Source organism: Trachypithecus francoisi, unplaced genomic scaffold (assembly GCF_009764315.1).
Source record: "Trachypithecus francoisi isolate TF-2019V2 unplaced genomic scaffold, Tfra_2.0 Lachesis_group3, whole genome shotgun sequence".
In the NCBI taxonomy this organism is placed as follows: Eukaryota; Metazoa; Chordata; class Mammalia; order Primates; family Cercopithecidae; genus Trachypithecus; species Trachypithecus francoisi.
Genome location: NW_022681468.1, coordinates 106,357,704 through 106,370,764, shown reverse-complemented (window position 1 = coordinate 106,370,764; position 13,061 = coordinate 106,357,704). Strand labels below are relative to the sequence as shown.

General features: G+C 38.1%; 1 protein-coding gene across 7 annotated transcripts in view; it reads right to left on the bottom strand.

The window, feature by feature from the left end:
* ADAMTSL3 (ADAMTS like 3) overlaps positions 1-13,061 on the bottom strand; it is a 417,185-nt gene that overhangs the window by 157,952 nt on the left and 246,172 nt on the right. For all 7 annotated transcript variants that reach the window (XM_033189196.1, XM_033189191.1, XM_033189189.1 and 4 more), the window contains one exon: positions 2,642-2,753. In XM_033189196.1, the coding sequence (XP_033045087.1) occupies positions 2,642-2,753 (112 nt within the window). The remainder of the gene's footprint in view (positions 1-2,641; positions 2,754-13,061) is intronic.

Genomic DNA, 13,061 nt, shown 5'->3' with positions numbered 1-13,061 from the left:
AGCCTGGGCAACATAGTAAGACCTCACCTCTACAAAATATTTTAAAAATTATCCAGGCATGGTAGCACATGCCTGTAGTTCCAGCTACTTGGGAAGCTGAGGCTGGAGGATTGCTTGAGCCCAGGAGTTTGAGTCTAGCCTGGGCAACTTAGTGCGACCTGCCTCTAAAACAAACAAAAGAGAGAGAGAGCTGTTTGTTTTTCTGCAGAGTAAGAGTACACAAAGAGTCATAAGTGACCCAAAGATGTAAAGGAGCCTTTGCCTCATAAAAATGCTGATAACATTCAAGAAAATTCAGGAGGAATTGAAAATAAACTGAATGAATGTCAGAGCTGGTAGAAACTTGAAGATGACTTACTCCGCTGGTTTGTTTTCATTGTATTAATTTTGTGATTGTGCTCTATTTGTGACAAGAGATAGATTTCCACTTAAGGTAGTACTATTAAATTCTTTTTGTGAATATGTTTATTTAAGTTGAATAAATGTTCCCTTAAAGAAAAATCCTTAAGTAAATAACAGTGCAGGAATAACACAGATATGGCAAAAATAGTGATGGCAATATGGCTCCAGCTGCTATCCAAAGACACTGGCTTAAAGAGGCAATGTACACTTCGTGGTACACACAAAGTGGAGTATGTACCATCATCTCCTGGAGGATTAACCACACCCTGGGGTTTCTGACTCAGTAGGTCTGCAATGGGGCCTGAGAATCTGCATTTCTAGTAAGTTCCCAGGAGATGCTGATGCTACAGGTCCAGGAAGCCCACTGTGAGAATCACTGCTGCAAGATCATAATCAAGTGGTCTATTGCCTCAAATCTGGCCCTAGGAAGAACTAACTGGCGAACTGGGGAGATTCACTTTTACTTTCTTTCTGTGGCACTATTCAGTCTTCTCTTCCATTCCTAGGGATGTAAACTTATTATTGGGCCTGGGCTGCCCAGTGCTTCCCACAAAAGTGCCTGCCCTGTTGTGTCAAGGGGAGCCTAAATGCCAGAAGAGAGATCTGCCTGCATATTTACATCAACCTGGCACTGACTGAAGAGCCCTCCTTCATATACCTGTAGTTTAAAGGAGATAGGCCAGTTTCTGACTCTAAGTAAATTGATATTCCGTAGGCTTCAAGGACTGAAAAGATGTGGAGCTAGGCTGGGCTGAAGGAGGATTTATTCTAACTCTTCAAACAAAGACCATACCTGAGCCTGCATACCCTGACCTGGTTCCAGGTGGTTTAGGGGAGGCACAAGGGCAAAGTCATTTAGAGCATGATTCTGGTATCAAGCAGACCTGGCACCAGATCCTAGCTGCACTGTTTATTAGCTGAACAACATACTACTGTATGCTCTTTACACTTTCTAAGTGTCAGTTTATTCATGTATAAGACAGAAATAAAAGAGACCTTCCTTAGGGTTTTCTAGAAGAATAAATGTGATTATGAGCAACTAATTCATGGCTCGACACATGGTAAACACCTAGTATTACCGCCTGGTACTCTAAGAGGAAGCTTCAACATAAATCCCTATTCTAGGAAGTCATAGTTCCTGGGTTGCATGCATTTATTCATTGATTTAAAAGGTCAGTTCAGAAAAAGAGAATTCTTTTGACAGTAGCTCTAGTTGCCTCCTCATTTGGTCCAGGGAGTTGCCAGTTCTCCGTATCAAATGGACAATTATCTTCCATCAGAGCATGAAAGATGCTGCTTTTGTAGCATGTGTGGAGCCCTGGATTACACTTGTCCTAAAACCTTCCTCAATTGACTATGAAAATCTTGAACTAGGCCGGGCACGGTGGCTCACACCTGTAATCCCAGCACTTTGGGAGGCCAAGGTAGGTGGATCACCTGAGGTTGGGAGTTCGACACCAGCCTGGCCAACATGGTGAAACCGTGTCTCTACTAAAAATACAAAAATAAGCCAGTCAAGGTGGCAGGCACCTGTAATCCCAGCTACTCAGGAGGCTAAGGCACGAGAATCACTTGAACCTGGGAGGCGGAGGTTGCAGTGAGCCGAGCATGACACTGCACTCCAGCCTGGGCGACAGAGCGAGACTCCATCTCAAAAAAGGGAAGGGAAAGGGAAAAGGAAAGGGAAAGAGAAGAGAAGAGAAGGAAAGAAAACCTTTAACTAAGCAGACAATAAGCAGGACTTTCCCCTTAACACTTAGTAGAGACCCTTTCTCTTTTTAATAAGCTTATACTCTTGCACCTGAGAAGAAAAAAAGTTGTAAATCTAATGTTAGAACCAACATACCCATTGACTCGACCAGGCTGGGCAAGTCACTCCATCTTTCTCCTTCTCAGATTTTTCATAGAAAATTAAAAATAATACATACTTTAAGGGCAATCAAGAAGAGAAATGCAGTAACAGACGCAAACAAGTTTGTTTACAGTTTTTTGTTTTTTGGGGGGTTTTTTGGCTAAAAGTAAAAAGTGTGTTCCAAATCCAATTTTGCACCTGTCTTCAAGAGGAAAGGCAAATGCATCTTATTCATTAACACCATTGCATTCAGGCTGCTGAGTAAGGTGCTGTGTGATCAGACATCTCTAATCACCATGCCAATTTTAAAATCAGCTTCAAAAATGCAAATGTGTAATTTCTCTAACTCTGAGCTCTGAATATTCATGAACAAAGCCTGGGCCTCACCTCCTCCACATGTCACAGTGCAGGGAAAGAAGTCAGTTTGTCTCCACTGATGACTGATGGGCTGGTAAAAGAAGAACTGAACCACGCTGTCTTTGGCTGCAGTGTACCTGGTCTGGACAAAAAGAACTGTGAGAACACACATGCAAACAAGGAGCTAGTGCTTTCCACACCTTTCAGAATAAGATAAATGTTCCTCATGTATGCAGACAACCACCCATCCATTAGAAAAACTATGGGGCAGAATTCCAATAAGTTTAAGATGTGATAACATTTCATTAAGATTTGTCATAAATGGGGGCTCAGGTGATCTTCTGCAAATCTCCCTGGAGTCATTTTTCCAGATAATTCCATGCCTGTGAATGGATTCACAACAAATGTAGGTAGACATTTTTTTGTTTGTTCATTTCATATTGTTTTTCTTCCTGAAACATTTGATTTTAATTTTCATGACAACAAAGATTGAGAATTGATTTGGGTTTGCTCACAATATAGCACATAGTGGAGGCTCTTACATTTTTAATAATAATATATTTAAGCACATCCTTCTGAAAAATTCTTCTAGAAGCACAACTGCAAGAACTCGACTTAAGTGTACAAATACATGGTGTTTAAACAGTCTAGTATCTAATTAAAAGGAAATGGGGGCCAGGCACAGTGGCTCACATCTGTAATCTCAGTACTTTGGGAAGCCAAGGCAAGTGGATCACTTGAGGTCAGGAGTTCGAGACCAGCCTTGCCAACATGGTGAAATCCCATCTCTATTAAAAACACAAAAATTAGCCCAGCATGGTGCCGCATGCCTGTAGTCCCAGCTACTCAGGAGGCTGAGGTGGGAGAATCTCTTGAACCACTGTCTAAAAAAAAAAAAAAAAAAAGGGAAATAGGGCACCAATGAGATAATATATTAATTAGTTCCATTTAACCATTCCACAATATATACATATTTCAAAACATCATGTTATACACTATAAATATATACAATTTTTGTCAATTAAAAATGCTAAGAAAAGATTAATGTGGCCAGCACAGTGGCTCATGCCTATAATCCCAGAACTTTGGGAGGCCAAGGTGGGTAGATCATCTGAAGTCAGGAGTTTGAGACCAGCCTGGCCAAGATGGCAAAACCTGGTCTCTACTAAAAAGTACAAAAATTAGCCAGGTGTGGTGGCGTGTGCCTGTAGTCCCAGCTACTCAGGAGGCTGAGGCAGGAGAATAGCTCGAACCCGGGAGGCAGAGGTTGCAGTGAGCTGAGATTGCACCGTTGCACTCCAGCCTGGGCAACAAGAGCAAAATTCCATCTCAAAAAAACAAAAAAAAAGAAAAGAAAAGAAAAAATTAATGTGTTAGAAAAACCAGGCCAGGCACAGTGGTTACACCTGTAACCCAGCACTTTGGTAGTTCAAAGCAGGAGGATTACTTGAGGCCAGAAGTTTGAAATCAGTCTGGTCAACATAGCGAGATCCTATCTCTCCAAAAGAAAAAGTTTAAAATTAGTCAGGTGGGGTGGCATGCACCTGTAGTCCCAGCTATAGCTATTGCAGGTGCTGAGGCAAGAGGACAACTTGAGTCCAGGAGTTTGAGGCTACAGTGAGTCAAGATCCAGTCTGGTAAACAGAGCAAGACTGTCTCAAAAAAACACAAAAAAGAAAAAGAAAAATCTCTAAAAAATGCAATTGGAAAAAAAAAAAAAAAAGAAATAAAATTAGGATAAAAAATTTTAACAATAAAAATAAATATGGTGGGCCGGGCATGGTGGCTGATGCCTGTAACCCCAGCACCTTGGGAAGCTGAGGCAGGCAGGTCCCTTGAGGTCAGGAGCTCAAGACCAGCCTGTCCAACATGGTGAAACCCTAGCTCCACTAAAAAAACAAAAATTAGCTGGGTGTGGTAGCACATGCCTGTAATCCCAGCTACTTGGGAAGCTGAGGCAGGAGAATCGCTTGAAACCAGGAGGCGGAGGTTGCAGTGAGCCGAGATCGCGCCATAGCACTCCAGCCTGGGCAACAGAGTGAGACTGCATCTCAAAAAATAAAATAAAATAAAATAAATGTAGTATTATAAAATATATTTCATATGAGAAATGCTATATTTAGTGGAAGAAACAACTTATCAAAATAATACAGTTTAATTTTTAAGGGAATTTTAATTAAGAATATCAATAAATCTGCTACAATATTTCTTTAAAAAATAGAGATAATAGACAAATAGAATGAAGAGGCAATATTTAATGATATAATCGCTTAGAATTTCCTAGACTTTAGGAAAGACAGAAGTCTCTATTTCAAAATGTTCATTGAGTTCTAGACATTTTAAAAAATAAAACAAAAAGCATAAAGAAAAATCCTAAAAGCTATCATAAAGAAAAATATGATTACCTAGAAAAATGTGAAAAATCAGATGAACATCACATTTCTCACAAAAAATATTGGATTCAAGAAAACAAAGTCAAGTCCTCAAAGTGATGAGGGACAAGAATATTGGATCTAGAATTCTATAACCAAGTTATTAATCAGTAATCAGTTATCAGTTATCCATCTATAATCAAATGATCAATCATTAATCAATGAAATAAAGATATTTTCAGACACAAAATGTTTCTGAAACTTTACCACTCAGAGATATTCACTGGAAAAAAAGAAAAAAAAAACTACTAAAGAATGTACCAACTAAGAACTAATATAAATACAGAAGTAGTGAGATGCAAGAAGCAATACCGATTAAATAACTGAGTAAAGCTTATGAGAGAATCTAAACTTTTAAAAACCACTGTTTTAAAACATTTTAAAATAGTGGTTTTATGTATTTAATTACAAAATGGTATAAAAATTCCAGACACGAGATGTGTGTATAGGGAGGGAGAGGCAGCGTTATGGTAATGGAGTGGGGACAGCACAGTTTACAAAGATAGGATACACTGCTAAGGAGCTTTGTTTCTGGCTGTAGCAGGACTGCTTCTTTCTGATGAATCTCCCCAGGGAGAATAAGTAAAAATGCTGCATAAAATTTTCTTTTTTCTTTTTCTTTTCTATTTTTTTTTTTTTTTTTTCAAGATGGAGTCTCGCTCTGTTACTCAAGCTGGAGAACAGTGGTGCGATCTCAACTCACTGCAACCTTTGCCTCCCAGGTTCAAGGGATTCTCTTGCCTCAGTCTCTGAGTAGCTGGGATTACAGACCCACACCACCCTGCCTGGCTAATTTTTGTATTTTTAGTAGAGATGCGGTTTCGGCATGTTGGCTAGGCTGATCTCGAACTCCTGACAGCAGGTGATCCACCTGCCTCGGCCTCCCAAAGTGCTGGGATTACAGGCATAAGCCACAGCGCCTGGCCCATAAAATATTTTTAGTGTATTTTAACGCATCAGAAAACTACCATGCTAGTGAGGATTTGCAGGGCTAAGATCACAGACACAAAAGAAACTTAGAAACGTAAGCAAATTTGGCATGATATTTGGCTCTACCTTTTTGCTCAAGGCATTTTCCAGTTTGCAAGTGGTGGCTGAGCAGTTGAGAAACTGGACAAATCTGTCATCAGCCTCATGTAGTGGAAAGCAAACACCTAGAGCTCAAGGCATTCCAAGGTGTCAGGTGTTGGTAAACACGCCAGGTTCCCAACCCAGGATCCCAGAAAGCTCTATCACAGGAATAAAGTAAACTGGAAACAGGACAACCTTCAAAGGGAATAAAGCCCTGGTTCAAGTTATTTCAATTCCTTGTTGGATAAAGATGACTGGTTGCTAATCTAGCTGTCTTCTAGAAGCAAAAATAAGATATCCAAAATAATCTAGTTGGAAGAGTGTTAGACTGAAGATCTAGAAGCAAAAATAATCTGATAATTTTTAAAGGGGATTTTAACAAAGAGTATCAATAAATCTGCTACAATCTCAAATTATATCCACAACCTTTCTTCTATAATATACAGCACAAACTTTAAAAATAACTAAGAATACAAAAAACAAAATTTAACAACAACCCAAAAAAGTGAATAAAAATAGACATTATAAACATAGTGACAGGAAATCCAGATATTGGTATTAACTGATGAAAATATAAAAATTTAAGTACACCATTACTACCTCCTGCAACCCTGGCCTTGGCTTCAGTCTTGTTTCCCCGCAGGAGGGGCCTAGCAACACCTTATGCTTTTCCTATGATCATAACATAAGTGTCGGAACACTTCTGTTATGGAACACAGCCATGGGCTGTGTTTTTCAGAGAACATGGAATAAGATTAAAATATTCAAGAAATCAAATTATAAGATGGGGAATTTCACTGGAAACAAAGAAGCTATAACTAAAACAGAAATTCTAGGAATAAAAGATGCAATAATTTAAATCAATATCTCAATGGATGAACTTAAAAGTAGATTAAAATAGACTTTGGCAAGTATTTTATAAAGAGCCAGATAGTAAACATTATAGGTTTTCAGGCTACATGGTTTCTGTTGCAACTATTCAACTCTGCTAGTATAGTGCAAAAGTAGCCATTGATAATATGTAAACAGATAGGGGTGACTATTCTGATAAAACTTCATTTAGGAAAACAGTGATGGCCTGCTGGTCATAATCTGCTGATCCCTGAATTAGACACACCTGAGCAGAGGATCAGTAAAACAAAAGATGAAAAGAAAGTGGAAATGAGATAAATTGGATACAGGTAAAGGTATAATTACAGTCCCAGAAATACAGAACAAACAGCTTGGGACAGAAGTTAATCTAAAGAGATAATAAATGAGACTGTCAAAACTGATGGTGGATCCCAAGCCACAGATTCATGAGACACCTGGACCTCAAGCTGAAGAAAGGCACTAATTACACCATAGCCCAACCGATGAAAACCCAAACCAAAGGGAACACACTTAAAAGCAGATGAAGAAAAAGGACAAATTACCTTATAAGCAACAAAAAGAAGACTGACAGCTGACTTATCTACAGAACAAATTGAAGTCAGAAGACAACGGGGAGATATCCTCAAAGTGCTGAAAGAAACATTTTATAACAGAAGGGTGGATTCACTAGTAAGATGCAATGATTCTAAATGTGAACATACCTAACAACCTAGCCTTAAAATATATAAGGCACAATGCGCAGTCACGGGGTAGTTTTAGCACATCTCTCATGATAGAATAAGCAGACAAAAATCAGGAAGGTAATAATTTTGAATAACACTATTACTAAACATGACCTAATTGACAAACGTAGAACACAACAGAAGACCACAACATCACATTCTCCCAAACTTTGTTATATTCTGAGCCACAAACTAAGTTTTACAAATTTTGAAATATTGAAATACTATAGAGTATGTTCTTTGACCACAGTAGAATTAAGCTACAAAAATAAACTTTAAAAAAGATTACTGGAAAATTCCCTCATGCTTGGATGTTATACTTCTAAATAATCGACAAGTCAAAGAATATATAATTATGAAACTTACAAAGTAATGTAACTGAATGATGAAGGAAAGCATTTCATATCAAAATTATGAAATTAAATATAAGGCATGCTTTGAGAGAAATTTGTAGACAAATGTATACGCTTTAGAGAGAAAAGATGAAAATTAATGATCTCATAATCCATCTCAAGAAGTTTAAGAAAAAAACAGCTAATGGGATTTAAAGAAGTAAGAGTGGACAAAATAAAGATAGGAGCACACATTAATGATATGGAAAGAAAACTAGAGTAATACAGTTATGAACCCAAAAGTTGTTTCTGTGAAATGTCTAATAAAATTGATAACCCTCTGACGTGACTGAGCAAGGAGAAAAGAGTAGGCACAAATAGTCAATATCAGGAATGAGAAAGAGGACATACTACAGGATGTTCAGAAAATGAATAAATAATAGGAGGATGCTATGAAAAGAAAGTATGCCAATAACATTTTAAAAGTTAGTTGAAATAGACAAACTCATTGAAACAAAGGACATAATCAATAAAAAAATCTAAAGAGTCTGTATCTTTCAAAGACATTAAATGCATAATTCTAAATATTTCCTGGTGCACACTGCCAAACATTTAAAGAATAAAATGACATCAATCGTTTGCAAACTATTGCAGAGAATAAGAGGAAACACTTCTAAACTTGTTTTATAAAAGCAGAATAAAATGTCAAGACCCGAAAAAGGCATTCCAAGAAAACAAACAACCCCTTTCCTGCACATAGGTACCAAAACAACAACAATAACCTTAACTAAAATAACTGAAAATCACATCCAGTGATATATAAAAGGATACACCTTTTTACAAATAATAACATAATAAATACTAACAATAAAGACTATTTTTTTCTATTTTTTAATTTTTTTATTGTTATACTTTAAGTTCTAGGGTACATGTGCATAATGTGCAGGTTTGTTACATATGTATACTTGTACCATGTTGGTGTGCTGCACCCATCAACTCGTCAGCAGCCATCAACTCATCATTTACATCAGGTATAACTCCCAAAGCAATCCCTCACCCACTCCTCCCTGCCCATAATAGGCCCGGGAGTGTGATGTTCCCCTTCCCGAGTCCAAGTGATCTCATTGTTCAGTTCCCACCTATGAGTGAGAATATGTGGTGTTTGGTTTTCTGTTCTTGTGATAGTTTGCTGAGAATGATGGTTTCCAGCTGCATCCATGTCCTACAAAGGACACAAACTCATCCTTTTTCATGGCTACATAGTATTCCATGGTGTATATGTGCCACATTTTCTTAATCCAGTCTGTCACTGACGGACATTTGGGTTGATTCCAAGTTTTTGTTATTGTGAATAGTGCCGCAATAAACATACGTGTGCATGTGTCTTTATAGCAGCATGATTTATAATCCTTTGGGTATACACCCAGTAATGGGATGGCTGGGTCATATGGTACATCTAGTTCTAGATCCTTGAGGAATCGTCATACTGTTTTCCATAATGGTTGAACTAGTTTACAATCCCACCAACAGTGTAAAAGTGTTCCTGTTTCTCCACATCCTCTCCAGCACCTGTTGTCTCCTGACTTTTTAACGATTGCCATTCTCACTGCTGTGAGATTGTATCTCATTGTGGTTTTGATTTGCATTTCTCTGATGGCGAGTGATGATGAGCGTTTCTTCATGTGTCTGTTGGCTGTATGCATGTCTTCTTTTGAGAAATATCTCTTGATATCCTTTGCCCACTTTTTGATGGGGTTGTTTTTTTCTTGTAAATTTGTTTGAGTTCTTTGTAGGTTCTGGATATTAGCCCTTTGTCAGATGAGTAGATTGCAAAAATTTTCTCCCATTCTGTAGGGTGCCTGTTCACTCTGATGGTAGTTTCTTTTGCTGTGCAGAAGCTCTTTAGTTTAATTAGATCCCATTTGTCAATTTTGGCTTTTGTTGCCGTTGCTTTTGGTGTTTTAGACATGAAGTCCTTGCTCATGCCTATGTCCTAAATGGTATTACCTAGGTTTTCTTCTAGGGTTTTTACGGTATTAGGTCTAACATTTATGTCTCTAATCCATCTTGAATTAATTTTTGTATAAGGAGTAAGGAAAGGATGCAGTTTCAGCTTTCTACTTATGGCTAGCCAATTGTCCCAGCACCATTTATTAAATAGGGAATCCTTTCCCCATCTCTTGTTTTTGTCAGGTTTGTCAAAGATCATATGGCTGTAGATGTGTGGTATTATTTCTGAGGACTCTGTTCTGTTCCATTGGTCTATATCTCTGTTTTGGTGCCAGTACCATGGTGTTTTGGTTACTGTAGCCTTGTAGTATAGTTTGAAGTCACTTAGCGTGATGCCTCCAGCTTTGTTCTTTTGACTTAGGATTGTCTTGGCAATGCGGGCTCTTTTTTGGCTCCATATGAACTTTAAAGCACTTTTTTCCAATTCTGTGAAAAAAGTCATTGGTAGCTTGATGGGGATGGCATTGAATCTATAAATTACCTTTTCACGATATTGATTTTCACGATATTGATTCTTCCTATCCATGAACATGGTATGTTCTTCCATTTGTTTGTGTCCTCTTTTATTTCATTGAGCAGTGGTTGGTAGTTCTCCTTGAAGAGGTCCTTTACATCCATTGTAAGTTGGATTCCTAAGTATTTTATTCTCTTTGAAGCAATTGTGAATGGAAGTTCATTCATGATTTGGCTCTCTGTTTGTCTGTTACTGGTGTATAAGAATGCTTGTGATTTTTGCACATTGATTTTGTATCCTGAGACTTTGCTAAAGGTTCTTATCAGCTTAAGGAGATTTTGGGCTGAGACAATGGGGTTTTCTAAATATACAGTCATGTCATCTGCAAACAGGGACACTTTGACTACTTCTTTTCCTAACTGAATACCTTTATTTCTTTCTCTTGCCTGATTGCCCTAGCCAAAACTTCCAACACTATGTTGAATAGGAGTGGTAAGAGAGGGCATCCCTGTCTTGTGCCAGTTTTCAAAGGGAAAGCTTCCAGTTTTTGCCCATTCAGTATGATACTGGCTGTGGGTTTGTCATAAATAGCTCTTATTATTTTGAGATACGTTCCATCAATGCCGAATTTATTGAGCATTTTTAGCATGAAGGGCTGTTGAATTTTGTCAAAGGCCTTTTCTGCATCTATTGAGATAATTATGTGGTTTTTGTCTTTGGTTCTGTTTATATGCTGGATTACGTTTATTGATTTGCGTATGCTGAACCAGCCTTGCATCCCAGGGATGAAGCCCACTTGATCATGGTGGATAAGCTTTTTGATGTGCTGCTGGATCCGGTTTGCCAGTATTTTATTGAGGATTTTTGCATCGATGTTCATCAGAGATATTGGTCTAAAATTCTCTTTTTTTGTTGTGTCTCTGCCAGGCTTTGGTATCAGGATGATGTTGGCCTCATAAAATGAGTTAGGGAGGATTCCCTCCTTTTCTACTGATTGGAATAGTTTCAGAAGGAATGGTACCAGCTCCTCCTTGTACCTCTGGTAGAATTTAGCTGTGAATCCATCTGGTCCTGGACTTTTTTTGGTTGGTAGGCTATTAATTATTGCCGCAATTTCAGAGCCTGCTATTGGTCTATTCAGGGATTCAGCTTCTTCCTGGTTTAGTCTTGGGAGAGTGAAAGTGTCGAGGAAATTATCCATTTCTTCTAGATTTTCTAGTTGATTTGCCTAGAGGTGTTTATTGTATTCTCTGATGGTAGTTTGTATTTCTGTGGGGTCGGTGGTGATATCCCCTTTGTCACTTTTATATTGCATCTATTTGATTCTTCTCTCTTTTCTTCTTTATTAGTCTTGCTAGCGGTCTATCAATTTTGTTGATCTTTTCAAAAAACCAACTCCTGGATTCATTGATTTTTTGGAGGATTTTTTGTGTCTCTATCTCCTTCAGTTCTGCTCTGATCTTAGTTATTTCTTGCCTTCTGCTAGCTTTTGAATGTGTTTGCTCTTGCTTCTCTAGTTCTTTTAATTGTGATTATAGTGTCAACTTTAGATCTTTCCAGCTTTCTCTTGTGGGCATTTAGTGCTATAAATTTCCCTCTACACACTGCTTTAAATGTGTCCCAGAGATTCTGGTATGTTGTATCTTTGTTCTCATTGGTTTCAAAGAACATCTTGATTTCTGCCTTCATTTCATTATGTACCCAGTAGTCATTCAGGAGCAGGTTGTTCAGTTTCCATGTAGTTGAGCAGTTTTGATTGAGTTTCTTAGTCCTGAGTTCTAGTTTGATTGCACTGTGGTCTGAGAGACAGTTTGTTATAATTTCTGTTCTTTTACATTTGCTGAGGAGTGCTTTACTTCCAATTATGTGGTCAATTTTGGAATAAGTGCAATGTGGTGCTCAGAAGAATGTATATTCTGTTGATTTGGGGTGGAGAGTTCTGTAGATGTCTCTTAGGTCTGCTTGCTGCAGAGATGAGTTCAATTCCTGGATATCCTTGTTAACTTTCTGTCTCGTTGATCTGTCTAATGTTGACAGTGGGGTGTTGAAGTCTCCCATTATTATTGTATGGGAGTCTAAGTCTCTTTGTAAGTCTCTAAGGACTTGCTTTATGAATCTGGGTGCTCCTGTATTGGGTGCATATATATTTAGGATAGTTAGCTCTTCCTGTTGAATTGATCCCTTTACCATTATGTAATGGCTTTCTTTGCCTCTTTTGATCTTTGATGGTTTAAAGTCTGTTTTATTAGAGACTAGGATTGCAACCCCTGCTTTTTGTTGTTGTCCATTTGCTTGGTAGATCTTCCTCCATCCCTTTATTTTGAGCCTACGTGTGTCTCTGCATGTGAGATGGGTCTCCTGAATACAGCAAACTGATGGGTCTTGACTCTTTATCCAGTTTGCCAGTCTGTGTCTTTTAATTGGACCATTTAGCCCATTTACATTTAAAGTTAATATTGTTATGTGTGAACTTGATCCTGTCATTATTATATTAACTGGTTATTTTGCTCATTAGTTGACGCAGTTTCTTCCTAGCCTCGATGGTCTTTACATTTT